The following is a 24,737-nucleotide window of genomic DNA, read 5'->3' on the forward strand; positions in this document are numbered from 1 at the left end:
GTCCTTATTGGACAGAGTTGATCCTTAACTTGATGATGGTGGCTGAGTGAGGGTTACACCCAGCCATATGGTTACAAGCTGTGATGGTACGCTAGTCTATTGCTGCTGACGGCAAAGTGAGCACATCATGGAAGCCCAATTTTGAGCTGGAGGAATTTTTTCAGAATCTGTCCCATTTAGCATGACACAATGGATAGTGTCTTCAGTGTGAAGATAGCACTTTATGTCACAAGGACTTTGTGGTGGCTACTTCCATCAAATGCATCTGCGATAGTGAAGTCGGTGAGAGTAAAGTCCTATAGGTTTAAACTCCTATGTTGGTTCACTCAGTGCCTGTGACAGATTCAGTATGACATCTCTGTGCTTAGCCAGCCTGGTCAGTGGTGGGACCATTAAGACATTCTTCATGATGACCACTGAAAAGGACTATTTCTGTACTCTTGTAACTTTCAGTACTTCTAACTTTATGACATGGAGTAGCATAATTTATCACCTGAGGAAGGATTGTAGGCTATTATTAGAAGGAAATTTCCTTCCTTGTACTCGATCTGATATCATGACACTTGGTAGGTCTGGAGTCAGCATTGAGGATTCCCAAGAGTCACTGTCTTTCGGTATCAGAATACAGCTATTGAGACAAGATTAATCCATCAAATGTGGTGAAGGAATCTAGCACATTGAGGAGGAGTTTTGCAAGGTCGGCTGAGCAGGGAGTGACTTCTAGTATGAAATCAGTGCCCAGCTTACTGGCTAATGGTATGTCCAGTTTAATTGTCCAGAATATGATAATGTATTAGTTTTGCAAGATCATTAGAATTATTGATTGGCTGATGTCTTTTTTTGTTTTCCAAATTCCAAATTATTAATTGGACTTAAATTCCACAGCTGTGATAATGTGATTTGATCTTGTCTCTGGATTGTTGGTCCAATACTATGATTAATATTCTCATAATTTAACACCATACTATTCTAAGTTTTTGTGGACAGTTTAATACAAAATATTAGGAGTGAGAATAGTTAGCACTTTGCCTAATAGGAGTACATTGGAGTTGATGATGCTGTCATCTACCTGCTGAACAGAACATACTCCCATTTGGGTACGTAGGGCAGCACTGTGAGGATCGTGTTTTGTGATTTCTTGAGTGCCTTCAATATCATGCAGCCCTCATTACTGGGGAAAAGCTCCGTTCCGTGCAGTTGGTACTTCCATTGCATTCTGGATAATGGATTACCTGACTGACAGACTGCAGCTTCAGAGCTGTGTGTCAGACATGGCTATAAGCAGCACTGGGGCTCCACAGGGGACTGTATTAGTTCCCTTCCTGCGTACCCTGTATACCTCAGATTTTAGATACAACACTGTCATGTCATTTGCAGAAATTCTCTGGTGACTCAGCAATAGCTGGGTGTATAAAGGGAGGATGGGAGGATGAATACAGGGTGTAAGCTGAATCATCCGCAGCTCCACATCAGTAAGATAAGGGAGATGATGGTTGAACGTAGGAAGACTAAACCTGCACTGCTCTCTGTTATTATTGGTGGTGAGCACCTACAAGTACCTAGATGACAGATTTGAGTGGAGCACCAACACAGAGGCTGTGTACAAGAAGGGCCAGAGTAGCCTCTACTTCCTGAGGAGACTGATGTCCTTTAGAGTATGCAGGGCCCCCCTCGCATGTTCTACCAGTCTGTTATCACCAGTACAATCTTCTATGCAGTGATATGCTGGTGCAATGGCATCAACACGGTTGGAAAGTTTGGCTCTGTTATAGGAGTCAAACTGCACACACTGTGGTAAACAAAGGGCCCTACGGAACATCCTGGCAACTCTGGAAAATGTTTCTTACCCTCTGCATGCCACCTTGGCTGAACAGGAGCAGTTTTAGAAATAGACTAAGACAACTGTGCTACTCCAAAGAGCTCTATATGAGATCATTCTTACCCTAGGCTGTTAGGCTCTATAATGAGTCAACCTATAGCCTCCCTCCTTTTAGATTGTCTGAGGCAGCTTGTTTCTTGTTCTTTCTTACTTCTCCTAATATTTGTATTGTAATACTATCGAGACACTGTAATTTCCTTTGGGATCAATAAAGTATCTATCTAGCTGGTATTCATTAAGTTAAATCATAAATCATCTTTAAATTTGTTTTTAATAATGTGAATGATGAAATTTGAAGGTAAGAATTAAAAACATGATTATTATATTGTTAGCCCATTCATAATAAGCAATTGTAAAAAAAAATCTTTGGCGCCACTTATGTAAGCGTAGAGATTTGGTGAAAAGATATATGAAGCTTCTCATTCATGCAATAACACTTTATGTCAATTTAAGCATTCGACATCCATTACTTTTACTATCCTTTCTAAATCCAATGCTTGTTATCCTATTTTTCCAAAGCTGGGGGAAATTATGAGGAAATGAAAAAAATTCAGTTGTTCTGAATCGTATACTTGATTCAAGTGGTATGCTCTCATCTGTTGGAAAGCTATGGGATACTAAACTGTAAATTACATTTCAGTCTCTAATCCATCATCATATTCTTGAAAATAGTGGGGGTTTTTTTCCCAGGCAATCATCAGTGCCTGGAGGTACTGTTGAAATTTAGTGCTACTCTGCAGCTACCTGAAATTTTTATAGCATCCATTAATGAATAGACTTGTGTAGCAAGTATGTTTTTCTTCCTCTGGAGTAGGTATAGAAAGATGGGTAGTTGCAAAATTCGTGCATCAGTTGACCTCATGAAATGATTATTTGCATAAAGTAAATATTACATACAATTTAACTTAATTTTATATTCAAAGCATGCATTTGCATTGCAGATAATTGGATTTGCAGCTGAAAGGTAAATCCTTTTCTAACTTTAAGCATATATCACTCTTACCAATGGTAATTTAATTTTCCCATTTGTATTTGATCTTAATTCTTAATTCTATTATTCAAGTACCAGAAACCATTTATATAACTTTCTTTAACACTTACACCCAATTGATTGCAGTATTTTTACAAAAAATTATTTTGCACACAGTCAACTCATGGCTGTTATTTCCATTATGTTCTTACCCAAAAATATATTGTAAAGGTTTAACAGTATGTAAATGCAGATGGAAATTTAAATTCATTATTCCAGATTGTCCAGAAAATGGAAATAATTGTTTATTTTCATCCTTCAGTTCACCACTCTATCCCTTTTTAAATTTTACCACTCTTAATGGTTGTAGAGAGGAGGATGAGATGATATTAATGAAGGGAAGTAACAGGGGAACAAAGGAAGAGGGGAAAACTGAGGAGAACGAAAGTAATGAACAAAGAGGAAAGAGGGTGAGAGCATAAAACATTTCTATGCTACTGTTTCTCCAATTAAACCCAGATTCAATTTTTAACTGAGTTCTTCTGACATTCTTTCTGAATTCAGAGAAGGAAGTCTGAGAATTGGAGCGGGAGTGTGGCAGAAGCCATTTTGATTTTTTATTTTATCATCGGAGTTAAGAGAGGCGGAACTGCACAGGCGTGTGACGTCGGGCAGTGAAGCGTGGAAGATTTAAAAGGTCAGAAATCCTGATTTGGGTTTGATTCGGAGAAAGAAATCTGAGAATCGGAGCGGGAGTATGGCAGAAGCCATTTTGATTTTTTCTTTTTCTCTTCGGAGTAAGAGAGGCAGGACTGTGCAGGTGTGTGATGTCAGGCAGTGAAGTGCGGAAGATTTAAAAGGAACACAGCCGTATACAGTGGGCAACATTGTTTTGTGGGCAGCGGAGTGAGCCGGGAGCAGAGTGAAGGCTTAAGGGCTTTGGCTCGACAGGCTTAGGCGGAAATGGGTGAGGCAAAGTAGGTTTTGGTTTCCAATTTTCCTTGTTATTTGTGGAAAGGGGGAAGTATGAGTGTGAGGGCAGCTTGCTGTTCTCGATGTTGGATGTGGGAGGTCCTGGAGTCTCCTAGCCTCCCGAACGTTTTCATCTGCGCCAGGTGCACCGAGCTGCAGCGCCTAAGGGACCATGTTAGGGAACTGGAGCTGCAGCTCGATGACCTTCGTCTGGACAGGGAGAGTGAGGAGTTGATAGAGAGGAGTTAGAGGCAGGTGGTCAAACCGGGGCCACGGGAGGCAGACAAGTGGGTCACGGTTAGGAGGGGTAAGGGGAAGAGTCAGGTACTAGAAAGTACCCCAGTGGCTGTGCCCCTTGACAATAAGTACTCCTGTTTGAGTACTGTTGGGGGGACAGCTTACCTGGGGGAAGCAACAGTGGCCGTGCCTCCGGCACAGAGTCCGGCCCTGTAGCTCAGAAGGGTAGGGAAAGGAAGGGGAGGGCAGTAGTAATAGGGGACTTGATAGTTAGGGGGTCAGATAGGCAATTCTGTGGACGCAGTCAGGAGACCCGAATGATAGTTTGCCTCCCTGGTGCCAGGGTCCGGGATGTTTCTGATCGTGTCCAAGATATCCTGAAGTGGAAGGGTGAGGAGCCAGAGGTCGTGGTACATATAGGCACCCAATGACGTAGGTAGGAAAAGGGACGAGGTCCTGAAAGGAGAATATGGGGAGTTAGGAAGGGAGTTGAGAAGAAGGACCGCAAAGGTAGTAATCTTGGGATTACTGCCTGTGCCACGCGACAGTGAGAGTAGGAATGGAATGAGATGGAGGATAAATGCATGGCTGAGAGATTGGAGCAGGGGGCAGGGATTAAAGTTTCTGGATCATTGAGACCTCTTTTGGCGCAGGCATGACCTGTACAAAAAGGATGGGTTGCACTTAAATCCTAGGGGGACCAATATCTGGGCGGGGAGATTTGCGAAGGCTACTGGGGAGACTTTAAACTAGAATGGTTGGGGGGTGGGAATCAAATTGAAGAGACTAGGAGAGAGGAGGTTAGTTCACAAATAGAGAAAGCTAGTAGACAGTGTGTAAGGGAGGATAGGCAGGGGACAGAGAACGGGAGCACTCAGACCGAAGATGTAAGGGAGAAGGAAGAAAAAGATAACAAAGTTGTTTGCTCCAATAATCTTCCAGAAATAGTAGGGGACAGAGGGTCCAGTGAGATGGAGGAACTGAGCGAAATACATGTTAGTAGGGAAGTGGTGTTAGGTAAATTGAAGGGATTGAAGGCAGATAAATCCCCAGGGCCGGATGGTCTGCATCCCAGGGTGCTTAAGGAAGTAGCCCAAGAAATAGTGGATGCATTAGTGATAATTTTTCAAAACTCGTTAGATTCTGGACTAGTACCTGAGGATTGGAGGGTGGCTAATGTAACTCCACTTTTTAAAAAAGGGGGGAGAGAGAAACCAGGGAATTATAGACCGGTTAGCCTAACGTCGGTGGTGGGGAAACTGCTGGAGTCAGTTATCAAGGATGTGATAACAGCACATTTGGAAAGCGGTGAAATGATCGGACAAAGTCAGCATGGATTTGTGAAAGGAAAATCATGTCTGACGAATCTCATAGAATTTTTTGAGGATGTAACTAGTAGAGTGGATAGGGGAGAACCAGTGGATGTGGTATATTTGGATTTTCAGAAGGCTTTTGACAAGGTCCCACACAGGAGATTAGTGTGCAAACTTAAAGCACACGGTATTGGGGGTAAGGTATTGGTGTGGGTGGAGAGTTGGTTAGCAGACAGGAAGCAAAGAGTGGGAATAAACGGGACCTTTTCAGAATGGCAGGCGGTGACTAGTGGGGTACCGCAAGGCTCAGTGCTGGGACCCCAGTTGTTTACAATATATATTAATGACTTGGATGAGGGAATTAAATGCAGCATCTCCAAGTTTGCGGATGACACGAAGCTGGGTGGCAGTGTTAGCTGTGAGGAGGATGCTAAGAGGATGCAGGGTGACTTGGATCGGTTGGGTGAGTGGGCAAATTCATGGCAGATGCAATTTAATGTGGATAAATGTGAAGTTATCCACTTTGGTGGCAAAAATAGGAAAGCAGATTATTATCTGAATGGTGGCCGATTAGGAAAAGGGGAGGTGCAACGTGACCTGGGTGTCATTATACACCAGTCATTGAAAGTGGGCATGCAGGTGCAGCAGGCGGTGAAAAAGGCGAATGGTATGCTGGCATTTATAGCGAGAGGATTCGAGTACAGGAGCAGGGAGGTACTACTGCAGTTGTACAAGTCCTTGGTGAGACCACACCTGGAGTATTGTGTGCACTCTTGGTCCCCTAATCTGAGGAAAGACATCCTTGCCATAGAGGGAGTACAGAGAAGGTTCACCAGATTGATTCCTGGGATGGCAGGACTTTCATATGAAGAAAGACTGGATGAACTGGGCTTGTACTCGTTGGAATTTAGAAGATTGAGGGGGGATCTGATTGAAACGTATAATATCCTAAGGGGATTGGACAGGCTAGTTGCAGGAAGATTGTTCCCGATGTTGGGGAAGTCCAGAACGAGGGGTCACAGTTTGAGGATAGAGGGGAAGCCTTTTAGGACCGAGATTAGGAAAAACTTCTTCACACAGAGAGTGGTGAATCTGTGGAATTCTCTGCCACAGGAAACAGTTGAGGCCAGTTCATTGGCTATATTTAAGAGAGAGTTAGATATGGCCCTTGTGGCTACGGGGGTCAGGGGGTATGGAGGGAAGGCTGGGGCAGTGTTCTGAGTTGGATGATCAGCCATGATCATAATAAATGACGGTGCAGGCTCGAAAGGCCGAATGGCCTACTCCTGCACCTATTTTCTTTGTTTCTATGTTTCTATTAAGGATAAACAGAGAGTAAGAGGTGGAGAGTTTCTTAAATGCATCTATTTTAATGCTTGGAGCATTGTAAGAAAGGTGGATGAGCTCAGAGCATGGATTGATACCTGGAAGTATGATGTTGTAGCTATTAGTGAAACATGGTTGCAGGAGGGGTGTGATTGGCAACTAAATATTCCTGGATTTCGTTACTTCAGGTCTGATAGAATCGGAGGGGCAAGAGGGGGAGGTGTTGCATTGCTTGTCAGAGAAAATATTACAGTGGTGCTTTGGCAGGATAGATTAGAGGACTCGTCTAGGGAGGCTATTTGGGTGGAATTGAGGAATGGGAAAGGTGTAGTAATGCTTCTAAGGGTGTATTATAGACCACCTAATGGGGAGCGAGAATTGGAGGAGCAAATTTGTAAGGAGGTAGCAGATATTTGTAGTAAGCACAAGGTTGTGATTGTGGGAGATTTTAATTTTCCACACAAAGACTGGGAAACCGATTCTGTAAAAGGGCTGGATGGTTTGGACTTTGTAAAATGTGTGCAAGATGGTTTCTTGCAGCAATACATAGAGGTACCAACTAGAGAAGGGGCAGTGTTGGATCTCCTGTTAGGGAATGAGATAGGTCAGGTGACAGAGGTATGTATTGGGGAGCACTTTGGGTCCAGTGACCACAATGCCATTAGTTTCAATATAATTATGGAGAAGGCTAGAACTGGACCCAGGATTGAGATTTTTGATTGGAGAAAGGCTAACTTTGAGGAGATGCGAAAGGATTTAGAAGGAGTGAATTGGGACAATTTGTTTTATGGGAAGGATGTAATAGAGAAATGGAGGTCATTTAAAGGTGGAATTTTGGGGGTACAGAATCTTTATGTTCCTGTTAGGTTGAAAAGGAAGGTTCAAAGTTTGAGAGCGCCATGGTTTTCAAGGGATATTGGAAACTTGGTTCAGAAAAAGAGAGAGATCTACAATAAAATATAGGCAGCTTAGAGTTAATGAGGTGCTCAAGGTATATAAAGGATGTAAAAAGAATCTTAAGAAAGAAATTAGAAAAGCTAAAAGAAGATATGAGGTTGCTTTGGCAAGTAAGGTGAAAATAAATCCAAAGGGTTTCTACCGTTATATTAATAGCAAAAGGATAGTGAGGGATAAAATTGGTCCCTTAGAGAATCAGAGTGGATGGCTATGTGCGGAGCCAAAAGAGATGGGGGACATTTTGAACAATTTCTTTTCTTCGGTATTCATTAAGGAGAAGGATATTGAATTGTGTAAGGTAAGGGAAACAAGTAGGGTAGTTATGGGAAGTATGATGATTAAAGAAGAGGAAGTACTGGCGCTTTTAAGGAATATAAAAGTGGATAAGTCTCTGGTTCCTGACAGGATATCCCCTAGGACCTTGAGGGAAGTTAGTGTGGAAATAGCAGGGGCTCTGACAGAAATATTTCAAATGTCATTAGAAACGGGGATGGTGCCAGAGGATTGGCGTATTGCTCATGTGGTTCCATTGTTTAAAAAGGGTTCTAAGAGTAAACCTAGCAATTATCGGCCTGTGAGTTTGACGTCAGTGGTGGGTAAATTGATGGAAAGTATTCTTAGAGATGGTATATATAATTATTTGGATAGACAAGGTCTGATTAGGAGCAGTCAACATGGATTTGTGTGTGGAAGGTCATGTTTAACAAATCTAATGGAATTTTTTGAGAAGGTTACCAGGAAAGTTGACAAGGGTAAAACGGTGGATGTTGTCTATATGGACTTCATTAAGGCCTTTGACAAGGTTCCACACGGAAGGTTAGTTAGGAAGGTTCAATCATTAGGTATTAATATTGAAGTAGTAAAATGGATTCAGCAGTGGCTAGGTGGGAGACGCCAGAGAGTGGTGGTGGATAACTGTTTGTCAGATTGGAGGCCGGTGACTAGTGGTGTGCCTCAGGGATCTGTACTGGGTCCAACGTTGTTTGTCATATATATTAATGATCTGGATGATGGGGTGGTAAATTGGATTAGTAAGTATGCAGATGATACTAAGATAGGTGGAGTTGTGGATAATGAAGTAGGTTTTCAAAGCTTGCAGAGAGATTTAGGCCAGTTAGAAGAGTGGGCTGAAAGATGTCAGATGGAGTTTAATGCTGATAAATGCGAGGTGCTACATTTTGGTAGGACTAATCAAAATAGGACATACATGGTATATGGTAAGGCATTGAGGAATGCAGTAGAACAGAGGGATCTAGGAATAATGGTGCATAGTTCCCTGAAGGTGGAATCTCATGTGGTTAGTGTGGTGAAGAAAGTTTTTGGTATGCTGGCCTTTATAAATCAGAGCATTGAGTATAGGAGTTGGGATGTAATGTTGAAATTGTACAAGGCATTGGTAAGGCCAAATTTGGAGTATTGTGTACAGTTCTGGTCACCGAACTATAGGAAAGATGTCAACAACATTGAGACAGTACAGGGAAGATTTACTAGAATGTTACCTGGGTTTCATCTCCTAAGTTACAGAGAAAGGTTGAACAAGTTGGGTCTTTATTCCTTGGACCGTAGAAGGTTGAGTCGGGACTTGATAGAGGTGTGTTTAAAATTATGAGGGGGATAAATAGAGTTGACGTAGATAGGCTTTTTCCATTGAGAGTGGGGGAGATTCAAACAAGAGGACATGAGTTGAGAGTTGAGGGGCATAAGTTTAGGGGTAACATGAGGGGGAACTTCTTCAATCGGAGAGTGGTAGCTGTGTGGAACGAACTTCCAGCAGAAGTGGTTGAGGCAGGTTTGATGTTGTCATTTAAAGTTAAATTGGATAGCTATATGGACAGGAAAGGAATGGAGGGTTATGGGCTGAATGCAGGTTGGTGGAGCTCGGTGAGAGTAAGAGTTCAGCACGAACTAGAAGGGCCAAGGTGGCCTGTTTCCATGCTGCAATTGTTATATGGTTATACCAATCTTTTTTTAAAAAATAAGAATAATTAATTATCCCACAAACTTTCATCATAAAGGAGTCTGCTTAGAAAAGATATTAATAAAATTGAGCTTAAATTATGATCACTAAAATTATCCTCTGGACTTTCTGGGACTCCATATTAATATTTGACAGCAATGTACTTACTTATTTAGCTGACCTCTGGGCCTGGAAAATCCTGCATAAGGGGAAATAAAGATGACTGGTTAACCGCAGCTAAAATTGAACCTGACTTTAAGTGGAAAAATCCAGTAATATTTCTAATTGTTCCTTGCCATTCATCTGCACAAGGGTGAAAAAATGGACTTGGAGTTTGTCTCACTGAAAGAAAAACTAAAACAAAATTGTGTCTGCAACGTCGATCTGAATTGGTTACTGACAGAAAAACTTTAGAAAAACTTACATATTTAAATTGATTGAGCTTATATTTGTAAATATGCAAGCTGTAGTGATTTGTATAGTGCCATCAGCATAGGAATACATCTCAACATTCTTCACAGTTGCAATATCAGACCTGATAATGAAAAGAGAACATGGTAAAGTAATTGACCCACTCTGTTTGTTTACCCGCATTGCATTTCTAAGTTTTTAACGCTGTATTCTGAATTATGTTTTCTTTTTACTACCTTGATGTACTTACATACTGTATGGCATAATCTGTCTGGTTGACAGGAAAACAATGCTTTTCACTGTGTCTCGGTATGTGTGACAGCAAAAGGCTGAAACCTTGCTGAAAGAGGCCAAGGGATTTAGGGAGTGCCAGATGCGTACATGCAAAAAAGCAGGAAAAGTAACAAGCAAATCCACAAACAACACACACAAAATGCTGGTGGAACGCAGCAGGCCAGGCAGCATCTATAGGAAGAAGTACAGTCAACGTTTTGGGCCGAGACCCTTCGTCAGGACTAACAGGAAAAAAAGAGATAGTAAGAGATTTGAAAGTGGGCGGCGGAGGGGGAGACCTGAAATGATAGGAGGAGACAGGAGGGGGAGGGATGAAGGTAAGAGCTGGGAAGTTGTTTGGCAAAAGGGATGCAAGGCTGAAGAAGGGAAAGGATCATGAGACAGAAGGCCTTGGAAGAAAGAAAGGAGGAGGGGAGCACCAGAGGAAGATGGAGAACAGGCAAGGAGCTATTGTGAGAGGGAAAGAGAGAAAAAAAAAACAAACAAATAAATTAGGGATGGGGTAAGAAGGGGAGGAAGGGCATTAACGGAAGTTAGAGAAATCAATGTTCATGCCATCAGGCTGGAGGCTACTCAGATGGAATATACGGTGGTGTTCCTCCAACCTGAGTGTGGAAAGTCCACAGTTTTCTTTGCTAGTTTTTGTTTTGTTTTGTTGTTCATTTTTGGCAACAATACTTGCAACTGTTGATTCTTACTCTGGTCATGTTACTGATGACTCAATTTATCCATAAAAATGGGGCTTGTAATAACTGAAGCAGCTTTGCATCAGCAAATATCACTGGTCATTATTACCTTTCGTTTTTAGAAACAGAGCTCCCTCCAAAAAATGTGTTTACAATTTAGAAAACTGCTTCTATTTAGAGATCGATAGTACAAGGTAAAAGATTTTAATCTCTCAAACTGTTGTGTCTGTGCACAACTACGTATCAATTAAATAAAAGCACTATGCAGAAGTTGGCTTTAACTAGTGTATTCACATTGCAACGAGAGAGAAAGAGAACAATGTACATGCTAGACAACAGCGCATGCAGGGACAACACTGGGAGAGGAGGGGGTCATTGCTTTAAAAGAAATAGATACATTACACTTCCTCCTTCTTTAAATTAATGCAACATATAACTGCATATGTACAAAACATTCAATTTCCCTTTCATCAACCCATATTCCAAATATCATCATCATAGCTTGTCACACCAGACAGCCAGCCACTCAAGTGTTGTTTGGTTGATGTTGAGCAGGTCAGTGTGTGGTAAACCATATATATATATATATATATATATATATATATATATATATATATATATAGTGTGTGTGCTGTAACTGGGTTAACTGGACACGCCCCTCTGCTGACTGCCCCTGTGGCTCCTCCCACAGAACCCTGAATAAAGGTGATTTCGCCCTGCCCCTCCCACTCAGTCCAGGGACAGACACGCAGCATGCTGGAAGTCATATTTTACTGCGAATAAAATTGAAGCACCTTCAATTATTCCAAAAACCTTTCAGTATTTACCCTACTTCAGTCTTTTGGAATAATTGAAGGTGCTTCACAGTGTCAACTAAATCAGATGAGAGTGAGCAGTTGTGCAGAATGTGTTCAATGTTCTGCACCGTTTCGCCACACTCATAGCATTCACTGGTCTTTAAACCCCACTTCACTATTTTGTCTCAGGGCAGATCGTGTCTAACAAGCCTGATAGAGTTCTTTGAGGAGGTGACCAGGCATATAGATGAGGGTAGTGCAGTGGATGTGATCTATATGGATTTTAGTAAGGCATTTGAGAAGATTCCACACGGTAGGCTTATTCAGAAAGTTAGAACGCATGGGATCCAGGGATGTTTGGCCAGGTGGATTCAGAATTGGCTTGCCTGCAGAAGGCAGGGGGTGGTGGTGGAGGGAGTACATTCAGATTGGAGGATTGTGACTAGTGGTGTCCCACAAGGATCTGTTCTGGGACCTCTACTTTTCGTGATTTTTATTAACAACCTGGATGTGGGGGTAGAAGGGTGGGTTGGCAAGTTTGCAGATGACACAAAGGTTGATGGTGTTGTAGATAGTGTAGAGGATTGTCGAAGATTGCAGAGAGACATGGATAGGATGCAGAAGTGGGCTGAGAAGTGGCAGATGGAGTTCAACCCAGAGAAGTGTGAGGTGGTACACTTTGGAAGGACAAACTCCAAGGCAGAGTACAAAGCAAATGGCAGGATACTTGGTAGTGTGGAGGAGCAGAGGGATCTCGGGGTACATGTCCACAGATCCCTGAAAGTTGCCTCACAGGTGGATAGGGTAGTTAAGAAAGCTTATGGGGTGTTAGCTTTCATAAGTCGAGGGATAGAGTTTAAGAGTCGCGATGTAATGATGCAGCTCTATAAAACTCTGGTTAGGCCACACTTGGAGTATTGTGTCCAGTTCTGGTCACCTCACTATAGGAAGGAGGTGGAAGCATTGGAAAGGGTACAGAGGAGATTTACCAGGATGCTGCCTGGTTTAGAAAGTATGCATTATGATCAGAGATTAAGGGAGCTAGGGCTTTACTCTTTGGAGAGAAGGAGGATGAGAGGAGACATGATGGAGGTGCACAAGATAATAAGAGGAATAGATAGAGTGGATAGCCAGCGCCTCTTCCCCAGGGCACCACTGCTCAATACAAGAGGACATGGCTTTAAGGTAAGGGGTGGGAAGTTCAAGGGGGATATTAGAGGAAGGTTTTTCACTCAGAGAGTGGTTGGTGCGTGGAACGCACTGCCTGAGTCAGTGGTGGAGGCAGATACACTAGTGAAGTTTAAGAGACTACTAGACAGGTATATGGAGGAATCTAAGGTGGGGGCTTATATGGGAGGCAGGGTTTGAGGGTCGGCACAACATTGTGGGCCGAAGGGCCTGTACTATTCTATGTTCTATGTCTCCTGTCCTACAAACTCCCACTCTGTTGAGAGTGCACCACTTCCGTCTGTCAAGCAGTGCCCCGTCTGGTAACATTTCTATGGGGTCTTGCACTGTATTATTTGGTGGGGTTCTGGCTTCTGTTTGTTGCCAGAGGTCAATCCTGTATGTTTGGGGGGATTTTCCGTGCGGCAGTTCCTCCACTGTAGCAAAGCTTTTGCTCAATTTTAGGCGGTTGGAAACTGGCACATGATGATGTAGTGGGTGCTGTGGATCTGAGTTCTCTTTACTTTTTCCAGTATTTATTGTAATGTGTCTTCAGATCTCTGGGGGAGCAATGCCTGCAAGTCTGTAAATGACGTTAGTGGGTGGGGGTGAGTCAGGAACGTTCATGCCATGACCCTGTTAATCCGAAAGGAGACCAATCCTGACATTACACGTCAGACCAAGTGATCCAGTGGGTGATAAAAGGATATTCCAAGTAAACATGCTTTTGCAATAACAGTTCATAATTTTGCATTTCTAAAGGTATAGTCTTTTGCGTGGCACTCTGTCTCTTTCAGGAGAGTGCCTCTGGACCTGTGGAGTGGTATCAGGTTTGGCAGGTGGCTTATCTAAGACAATGTTTTAGGTTTCCGATGTCACAGTGACATCATCATTGAGAGGTAAGGTCAGTGACTGTAATGTGTCCATCTTGTTGGATGCAATCAACTCAGGTGTGTTCTTTGGTTGAGTATCCAGTATCTGGTGCACATGACATCTCCCATGTCTGATCTTCAACATCCACTGCGTACTTCAGTGGTCCAGTTCTTGTTGCTATCCTACTGAGCGTCCACTTTTCTTCTCGGTAATCATGCCTAGGACTTCCTGTCTCACCTCAAAGCTTCTTGCTGCTTCACTTGGCAACTGGCTGAACTGTTTATTCTGCACTTCTCTCCAGAGGTCTGGTTTCAGAAGGTCTATGGGAGATCTCAGATTCCTGTTCATGAACAGCATTGCAGGTGTTTGATTTGTCGTCACATGAACAGAGTTCCAATACACAAAAAGGAAGTTGTCCACCTTGTGCTGTAGAGAAATGTCCTCCTTGTCCATTGCTTTAATGGACTTCTTGATGATCTGGATACACATTTTAGCTAACCCATTCATTTCTGAGTGGTGAGGAGCTACCTTGAAATGTCTGATACCATTTTTCCTCATGACCAGTTGGAATTCTTCTGATGTATATTGTTGTCCGTTATCACTCACTATTTGTTCTGGTAAGTGATTTCTAGTGAAGATAGTCCTCAGAGCAGAGACCGTCTCTGCTGAGATGGTTTACTTCATGGGTACAACCACTGACCACTTTGAATGAGCATCCACAGCAATCAGAAACATGGAGTCTAGGAATGGTCCAGCAAAGTCAATATGTACTCTTTGCCATGGTGACGACACTCACTCCCATGGGTGTAACAATGTCTGTGGGGGTGTACTTTGAACTTTGTAGCATCCTGAACAGCTTTTGGCCAAGCCTTCAATCTGTTTATCTATTCTCCGCCACCATCTTGACTGTACCCAGGTGTCCTTCATGCAGTTTTCTAACGCTCTAGTGCATAGTTTAGAGGGGACCACAACATGTGATCCACACATCAGCATTCCTTGACATACCAACAGTTGGTCTCACCTTGATGAGAACTCTGGAAACATGGGGTTACCATGAGCTGGCCGTCCTTGGATGATGATTTCATAGACTTTTGACAATATTAGTTCATTCCTTATTTCCCTTTGTAGTTCGGAATTTGTTACCAGCAACTGGTCCACCAATGCAGTGTGGAACACTTCTGCTGGGTCACAGTATGAAGACTTTCCTTCTTCAGTTGCCAATAGTGGAAGATGTGACAAGCCACCAGCTTTGCTGTGTTCTTTGGTACCATTGAACTCTATGTCATCAGAGTGGGCTGCTAGGAATAGTGCCCAAAGTTGCAACCAGGTAACAGTTATCACTGGAATCCCCTTCCTGGGATTGAAATGGACACAAGGGGCTGGTGATCTGCTTAGTTTTGTGTTTGAGACATTTCATGTGGTTGTGCTTTTTGTCTGCCTTGCACATTCTATGTGAACTTGTCTGTGACAATTTATGCAAACTCTTTCTTTGAACCAACTGTCATTTGCATCATGGGAGGACTTACCACCCATAATATTTTTGGTTTTTTGCACCATTCAGGGATATTTTGTGCATTTCACATTCTAACTCATTTTCTGTAGTTCTATGGCATCCTTTGCTGCAGTCTCTAACAATATTGCAATGATAGATGGCTGTTCTGGGGTTAGGCCTCTTTTCAGTGCCTTTTCTATGCATGCCACATACAAGCCTGACCCTTAATGCATCAGAAAGTCCATCTCTAAAGTCACAGTACTGGGAAAGTTTGTGCAGTTCTGCAAAGTATTCAGAAAGGCTTTCATCTTTTGACTGGTTCCTTTTGTAAATTCTAAATCTCTCAGCTATTACCTGCAGTTTAGAGCTCAAGTGATTTTGTAAAGTTGTAACAATTTCATTGAACATCTTGCTTGCTGACTTTTCGGTGGTTACTAAGTTGCATAAAAGACTACGTTCTTGGGCCCATTAAGCTAGGAAGCGTAGGGGCTTTCTTTTTCTCCTCCACGTTGTTTGTGTTACCATACAGTTCAACCCTCTTGATATATGACTCCCAGTCTTCATTAGCACTATCAAATTCGTCAATTTTCGCAACTGAAGCCATCGCCACGTTATTTTTACTTTAAATTCAGTGCGTCTTTCATGTGTTCCTTTGTTAGCATCCATGACAGCTTTCTTGTACTGTTTAGCTCTGTTTCGGTGCAGTTCATGATATTTTCTAACATTCAGGTTGGTACTCATCGCCAATTTGTTGTGTCTGTGCACGACTACATAAAAGCATGCATGCGGAAGATGGCTTTAACTGGTGTATTGTGCATACAACAGATCAATGCGTAGTGCTAAGGGGGGGGGGGTCATTGCTCTAAAAGAAATAGATCGTGCATTACACAAACCAATTATTTAATTGAAGTATTATTTCTCTGCAAAAATCACAACTGTATTTTAAGAGAGTTGTTAGAATACAAACCAAAACTGGAAGTGCTGGTGTTTTAGCTCTGAGCATCAAAGTCAGTACTGGAGGGAGACTTAGAGATCTATAAAATAATGCAAAGCACACGTTTTGTAGCTGAACAATTGAGAACAATCGGATGTAGTTGAGTGCTGAGAGAGGATCGACACACTGATCTGTTTGGCAGACGGAAGAAGGGAAGGTAATCCAGTTGAGCATGCTGGATGAATTGGCATAGAGATAAACTAGCCTGTAATCCATTGATGGCAGAGACCGTCATAGGCCTGAAAAGAAGGAAAACCTTAAGATTATGAACCAGGAATTGGGATGGTGAAAGACATTTTTTTGAAGCTTGGAGCAGAGTACAAATAAAATTGCTTCCGTTCTACTTAATTATGGATAGCTTAGCCCAGAACAGCAGTAGCAGTTAGCCTAATGAGTTACAGCGCCAGCAAACCTCAGAAAGATCAGGGTTCAACTCCAGCTGCGGTCTGTAAGCTGTTTGTACGTTCTCCACATGGGTTTCCATCAGGTACTCCAGTTTCCTTCCATATCCCAAAGATATATGAGTTAGCGTTAGTAAGTTGTGGGCATGCTATGTTGCGCCAGAGGCTTGGCGACATTTGTGGGTTGCCCCCAGCACACTCTGTTGCTCATTGACGCAAATGATGCATTTCACTGTATGTTTCAATGTACATGTGACAAATGAAATTCATCTTCGTACGGAAATTAAAACATCATGTTAACATTGGTTTCATACCAGTTAAATATTTAAAATATTTTGCGTTGAGGTAAATCTATGCATTTTAATTCTATTTTTACATAACTGAGGAGGGTTTTTGCCAAGTTGAGATTACATGATACTGTACTGTACATAGATAAACCTACAGTGGCAGCTGCTGGTAGAGAGCTGAATTACAAAAAGCAAGAAGTTTTTAAAGAAGTGTCATAGTTTATGATCAATGGGCAAATATTTACCTCCCTGAAGAAATGAGTACTTCATGGAGGAAATAATGGAAACCTTAGTAGAACTTGTGGCCACAGTGAGTGTGCTGTCAGTACTTGAAGATGTAAAACTAAGCCAGGTACTTGGAGGGGTGGGGGGGGGGAAGCAAGTGATGTGATTGCAGTTCTTTGCACACCTTATTCTTTCTGCGATCCTAAATGTGTTCTAAGGAGGTAATCAGAAATTGGTTCCAAGTGCTCTACATAGATATCTAGTGTATTCAGAATTATTGAGTGGGAAATAGATAGCTTCCCTGTCAAGTCTGGAGTCAGACAGGGTTGTCTAACCTCCCCTGTCTAGTTAGAGTGTTGCATTGAACCCTTTACTATATGCATCAGGAAAGACAAGAGAATCAGAGGAATGGCTTTGTCTGGCATTGGAAACACTCAAATAAAAACTCTGTACATGGACGATGTCACTATTTTTTGGTTGAACCTACCATTTTGCAGATTTATCAGCATCTGGAGCGAATTTGAGTTTGTATCCACAGCTGAAATCAACTGTAGAAAGAGCGAGGCTGTGCTCTTTGGTAATTGGCCCAACTGATCCAGTGACCTCTTTATAATCAGGCATGACTACCTGAAGGTGCTGGGATCTGGTTCAGAGGGGCTGAGGTGTCTTAACAAGAATTGGCTGGAACGGATTGGAAAGGTTGAACAAAAACTGGGTCTGTGGAAATGGCCTTCTCAGTCAGTAACTGGGATGAACTTGGTCATCAGGTGCAGTATACTCTCAGGGCTGATGTACTTTGTTCCTCACTCCTCTGCCTCAGAAGTCACCTGGAACATCTGGTTCATCTGGGAATCTAATGGATCACATTGCACATGTCTCCAGAGAATAAGGGCATAAGTATACCCAAAGTTGCACTCATCCTAATGACCACCTTTGCCTGCGGCTGTACCAGGCAGTGTGTGGATCCCAAGTACTGTATGTAAACACCAAGTGTCATCAGATGTCAAGATTCCACCTTTCCCTGATGTTGTGAAAAATAGGCCTGTCCCCTCTGCTGCGCAAATCCTAATCGGTTGAACATTGCCTATTACCTGTCGACTGTGGGAGAGTTCTTCCAACTAAATAGCTTTGACCCCAAGTCCATCAGGCAGTTGTCAGCACAGTGTACTGCAGACACTGTGGGACAGGGACACTCTGGATTCTGTGGGTTTCTTCCATGAGCAAACAGTCCAAACCATCTGCAGAATGTCTCATCACAAGCACCAAGATCCTGCCCATCCGGCAGTGAGAGATGCCCTCCCAGTCGGAGCCTTCCTCTGCAGACAACATATCACCCTCAATGCAAGCTGCTCGGTGCAGTTGCATGGGGAATTGTCAGTCACCCAGCTCTTTGAAGCCTGTGGATTTGCTAAAAGTACGTGGAGATGGGTGCAAGTGTAGCAGCTGTGTATCAGAGGGCTCTCTGTTCGTGAAAGCACACAACAAGGCTGAAAGGTCATCCACTCAGTGAAGCACAGACACCCTTTGATCTGCCTGACTCTTGTTAGGCTTTCAGCATAGAGAGACGTGTGGAAGGAAATTCTGCAGACTGACACAGTCTAGGCTGCAGATATATTCACTGAAGCTTGGTGCAGGATCTGTGGTGAAGGGTGACAGCGTAGGCTTCTTCCACTACTGCTCATGGAGGGGCAGATTTGGGTAGGGAAGCTCCTTGAGCAATGAGAATTGTATCACCTCAGAGTCACGTATGTGGCAACGGTGCTATGTTTGTTTGTATTGCTTTTCTTTGAAGTTTACACCACTGAATGCAACGGCCATGAAGCAAAAAGGTAATAGTGCTCTTTCTTCCTTTGTAGATTTTTAATCATGAATAAAGTCTTTGAGATAGTAATAACGGTGGCTGCCACACTGCAAAATCAAACCAGATAATGTAATGAAACTGTGTTTGCAAGCACCTTTCATCTTCATGATAACCAAAGATAGTTACAATGTTGTCAATGACCTTCAAGAATGTGCCTGTTGAAGTTGACGTCAGTAATGATCTGATAGTTAGTAGGCTTTCCATTTTTGGAAGCATTAATGCAATCCAGTCTCTGCCAAGTTATATTTCTATGATTAAATTTCATTCTTGCATTCTTCCTTGGGCAATGAGGGGATAAACACCACTAGATCACATCAGCTGCATCGTAATGGGATTCCATTCCAGCTCACCACTGTATCAGTGGATAAAAATCAGCATCAGGTTTAAAAGTTTTTTAGGTTGGTCATTCATAGGCAAAGCAAATGGCATTTGAAATTACATGGCTGTGCTGGGGTTGCTGCCTGGAAAATCCTCTCACTGTCCTAGTGTGCTCAGTGGTGTTGGGGTCCATCTCACTGACACCCCTCCCCACCCCACGGATAAGACTTTGTCTTTGTTCAAATCTGCAGCTGAATTTAACATGGTTTTAATGTTTCTTTAAATCAAAAAACTATCAAAATTGATGAAAGTAATTTAAAAATGTAAAATAATTAACATGAGAAAATTTGCAGATGTTCGAAATCCAAAGCAGCACACACAAAATATTGGAGGAACTCAGCAGATCAGGCAGAATCTTTGGAACTGAATAAACTGTTGATGATTTAGGCAGAGACCCTTCTTCAGGAAATGTAAAAAAACTAGTTTTATACTGATCTGAAATCCTATAATCCCTATTGAAATGAGGCTTTGGAAGCTGCTTCAGGGGAAATCTGATGACTGGTGTAAATGAGTGTTCCAATAAGACTGATCTGTGCTAATGGAGTCCAAGAGGAGGCCAGTGGTAGATTCAATCGCTGCCTTTCCGCAGTTTCAGAGTTTATCAGTAAGTCCAGGAGTTCTATGCTTCACAGTGAATGGGTCTAAGTTTGAGACTTAGTTCAATTTGAGTAGCTAAATTTATGATTAAATCATTTCATAATCAAATTGTCTGTCCTATTAAATCCCAAGCTTTCCCCAACCCATGCTCAAACTTCTCACTCTCTCGAACAGTTAAGGTTAATTCAACATTTGTATTTCACAGGTACAAAAAGTTTAGACAAGAAGATGAATTTATCATTTAAGAAGAATCACAGCCCTCTGAAGACACCACCCCATGTGCCACAGTCCCAGATGCCACAAGTGGTCTACCTAAAGGATATTGTCTGTTATCTGTCACTGTTGGAGCGAGGAAGAGCTGAGGATAAGTTGGAGTGTAAGTTAAACATTGTTGACCTTTATCAGAATCAGAGTTGGGTGGTTGTAATATGACTTCTTTCTAGAAAGAAATCAGTAATTTTCCACATTGCATCTACAGTATATAGTAGATTAAATGCTGCTGATTTTCCCCAAAGGGTTTCGTTATCAAGAAGTATTGGATATAGAATAAGTTGAGAAAAGGATCAATATGACCTTAGTTTTAGTTTTAGTCTTCACCAGCTTTGAAATTGTGTTTTACTATTGTCCTATCACAATGCCTGACCAGTAATTCTGGGCTTTGTTCATGTGTAATCTCCCCACAGCCCACAGATGTGCTAGATCTTATATAATTCTGTGTGTAACATTGAATCAGCAGCTGGTGTTTTCACTCATAACTGTGATGTATAGTTTAACGAAGAATAATTGAAGCAGTTGAAACAGAAAATATTTATGGGAAAAGTGTTGGATTCACTTGAAGGAGATTAAAAAGTCACATCTCAGTAATGTGCTTACACACTTCCATGAAACTTCACAATAACAGAATTTAAATACTTTTCTGTAAGTTCCTTTTTGCTACTCCATGAATTAAGCTGCAGTTTGAGAAGGTAGTAAATTTGCAATTGTCAGCCAGAAGGAGGGCCGGGAGAATGATTGGAGCATGAAAATGGGCCTATATGATTGAGTCCACAATTTTATTCGTTATATTATCTTTTTCAGCCTGAAAATCAACAATTGGAATTGGTGTCTGTCCCACAATTATTAATACATATTGGATCATTTGAATTTTGAGCTGTAGTAATATATTGTGTTTTCTGTCATTAAAGCTTGTACTTGTATAGATTAGAAATCTTTTGCTGGGCATCCAAGATTACTTTAAGTAGACAAATGATGAAATGGCCAAGCCATCCTGTGTTTGACCAGTTTGGATGAACTGTCTTTTCTCTAGTCTGCTGGCTGAGGCAGTTCAGAAATGATGACTTTTCCTGTTCCAGTCATATTTGGCAAGGAGAAGCCAAAATGAATTCTTAAATAGAAACAAGGAATCAACTGACAGTTTAATGATAAATTCTGCTCTATGTTGTACTGAAGCTCATAGTTTGCTGTTATGCATTGCTATATATAAACTCTATACTCTCATCAAAATCATTTCACCAGTAACTGTAATGAATGTTTTAAAATCTGCATTATAAACCAAACTGCCATCCAAATCTATTGCGAGGACTATTTTAATTAGTTCAATCATTTGTTGATTTTTGGGTAAAACAATGTTTCCAAGAACCAGTGGTATTAATGTATGTTCCAATATACAGTATTGACTTCGTATTTTCACATCATTTCTGCTAACATTGTCAAAGATAAGTTTCATAAATTAAATTTGATTGTTACGTGTGCTAATTGATTTTACAGCCAAGCCTAATTCAGAACATTCACAGGAAGAGGATTAATAATCAATTATGTAAATATGAACTAGGGGAGCAAACTTTTAATAAAGGCTAAGTGTGATTGAAGACAGAGTTTTTCAATAATCACAAAGTGGTTGGATGAAGGTTCTTCTTCTTCTTCTTGCGCCCTTAACTCCTGGTGGAGTCGTCGGGGCGCCGTCATGACCAGCTTTGCACCAGCTTTTTGGTGTGCTCATCATGCGGGGTGTCTTGGGCATCTGAAACCTGGTGGAGCCCATCCCTCTCCAGGTTTGACCACAGCTGATTTCCTCCAAGAAGATGGCTTGCCACGGTCACAAACACGTGGCTGTTATAGTTCATCTGAGAACCGCTCTGTCCCGGCCGGTGACTTCATCATGGAAGTCATTCGCCCAGTGGTGCCATGTTAACACCACCCCCTCATGTGGTTTAGCCTGCCAGCTGAAGCAGCTTACCAGGGTATGGCGCTTGGAGCCAACACATGAGAGATTTAGGAGATGGATGAGGACCAGTGATGCCCATCCACCCTGTCTGGTAGGGAGCAGCATGCCAGACATCAAAGGGACTACCTGTATCCAGAGCCCCCTATTCCCCATGGATGAAGGTAGTGCAGTTCAAATCAAACTGAGTTTATTGTTCACAAGTATGGTGAAGTAACAATGGAGAACTTGCAACAGGATCACAGGCACAAAAGTACAGATAACACACTTTATAAATTATACAGAAATTGTCCAACACAAAGAGAGAAATAAAAAGTGTAAAAACAAGACATTAATGCAAAAAAAGAACATTATAACAGGCAAGTCCTTGGTAGTGCTGGATATAGTAAATAGATGAGTTCATTATTGGTTACCAAAAAGTACTTTATAAAATATTGCTTGCAAGCCTGGTTAACAAATGATGCCTAGGGGATAAAAGCTGAGATAGCAAAGCATATTTTTCCCAGACTAGAGTGATGCAAAGACCACTGCCTGACAAATGTTATTGTTGATTAATATTCATGTCTTGGGGTTACCAACCATAATTTCAAAGTTTGCAAATGATACAAAGCCTGGAAATATAGCAAACAGAGAATGAAATGGAGAGGACATTGTCTGGCTTGTAGGCTGGTTTGCTAAAGCTGTTGGGGAGGGTTTAAACTAATCTGGCAGGCGGATGAGAACCAGAGTGATAGGGCTGAGGATAGGGATGTTGGTTTACAAGCAGAGGCAGTGTTTAGTGAGACTCTCAGGAAGGATAGGCAGATGATTGGGCAGAATTGCAGTGAGTGGGATGAGTTGCAGTGTAACGGGGACAAAATTGAAAAGGGTGATGAATACAGGACTGGAAGAGTTACATTTGAATGCACACGGTATATAAAATAAGATAAATGATCTTGTAGTTAATGATTGGCAGGTATGGTGTTGTGGGTATCATGGAGTCATGGTTGAAAGACGATTGTAGTTAAGGATACACAATCTATCAAAAAGACAGGCAAGTAGACAGAGGAGATGGAATGACTCTACTGGTAGAAAATTAAATCAAATCTTTAGAAAGAGATGACATAGGGTCGGAAGGTGTAGAATACCTGTGGGTAGAGTTAAGAAACCGCAAAGGTAAAAAGACCCTGATGGAAGTTATTTACAGGCCTCTGAAAAATAGCTAGGATGTCGTCTAGGAATTAGAGTGGGGGATAGAAAAAGCAATGTAACGTTAGTCATGGGGGATTTCAGTATGCAGAAAATCAAGTTGATGCTGGATCCCATTTGAGATGGCTTTTTGGAGCAGCTTGTGGTTGAGCCCACTAGGCGGTCAGCAATTCTGGATTGGATGTTGTGTAATGAACCGAGTATGATTAGAGAGCTTAAGGTGATCATTATGCAATAGAGTTCGCCCTACAATTTGAGAGGGAGAAGCTAAAGTCCGATGTAACAATATTACAGTGGAGTAAGGGTATTTACAGAGGCATGCGAGAGGAGCTGGCCAAAGTTGATTGAAAGGAGACTCTAGCAGGGATGACGGCAGAACAATAATCGCCGGAGTTTCTGGGAGCAATTCGGAAAGTGCAGGATAGATATATCTCAAAGAAGAGGAAATAATCTAAAGGAAGGAAAAGCTAAAGCAGGAGAATATAATTGAGCAAAAATTAGTGGGAAGTTAGGATTGAGAATTTTTTAAAAACCAACAGAAGGTAATTGAAAATCATAAAGGAGGAAAGATGAAATATGAAGGTAAGTTGGTCAATAATATCAAAAATGATACCTGTTGTTGCGTGAATGAAGTCACTGGATTAAAGTACTGAAAGTTATGAAGCAGCTTTTTGATTTGACACCACAAGATACCTCTGGCATCATATGGAGACACTTTTGGTCGAAAGGTCTGCCTGGCCCAACGTTAGCCTCGATGTTTTATGTGCTGAACCAAAAAAGGGGAATTCCATATTTACAATGTATGGACAATGCTTTCTTTGAAACTACACACAAATGTCACACCTCCCGATTCGTACACACATTACAAACATCTAGATGAATTTTAATCAGCATTGTCTGGTCTGGGATTCACAGCTTTTAGGAACCCATTTTTCAGAGCTGCAGTCCAAATTAAATCCACAATTTACACTCAGACCGGAAGTCATTTGCTAAATGTAAATGTGCTCAACCCAAAAATTGCTCTAACAATACCAAAAGTTTTTTCAGATATATAAAGAATGAAAGAGAGTAGATATTGGACTGTGGAAGATGACACTGGAGAGATAAGAATGGGGACAAGGTAACGGCAGACAAACTGAATAAGTATTTTGCATCAGTCTTCACTGTGGAAGACAGTAGTATGGCAGAAGTTCGAGAGTGTTAAGGAGCAGAAGTGAATGCAGTTGCTATTAATAGGGAGGTGGTGCTTAGGAA

The 24,737-nt window shown here is 41.8% G+C and overlaps 1 protein-coding gene across 7 annotated transcripts in view; it reads left to right on the forward strand.

Moving 5' to 3' along the window:
* LOC140199449 (diacylglycerol kinase beta-like) overlaps positions 1–24,737 on the forward strand; it is a 566,317-nt gene that overhangs the window by 216,047 nt on the left and 325,533 nt on the right. For all 7 annotated transcript variants that reach the window (XM_072261555.1, XM_072261557.1, XM_072261558.1 and 4 more), the window contains one exon: positions 20,280–20,450. In XM_072261555.1, the coding sequence (XP_072117656.1) occupies positions 20,280–20,450 (171 nt within the window). The remainder of the gene's footprint in view (positions 1–20,279; positions 20,451–24,737) is intronic.

This window comes from Mobula birostris, chromosome 6 (genome assembly GCF_030028105.1).
Source record: "Mobula birostris isolate sMobBir1 chromosome 6, sMobBir1.hap1, whole genome shotgun sequence".
Lineage (NCBI taxonomy): Eukaryota > Metazoa > Chordata > Chondrichthyes > Myliobatiformes > Myliobatidae > Mobula > Mobula birostris.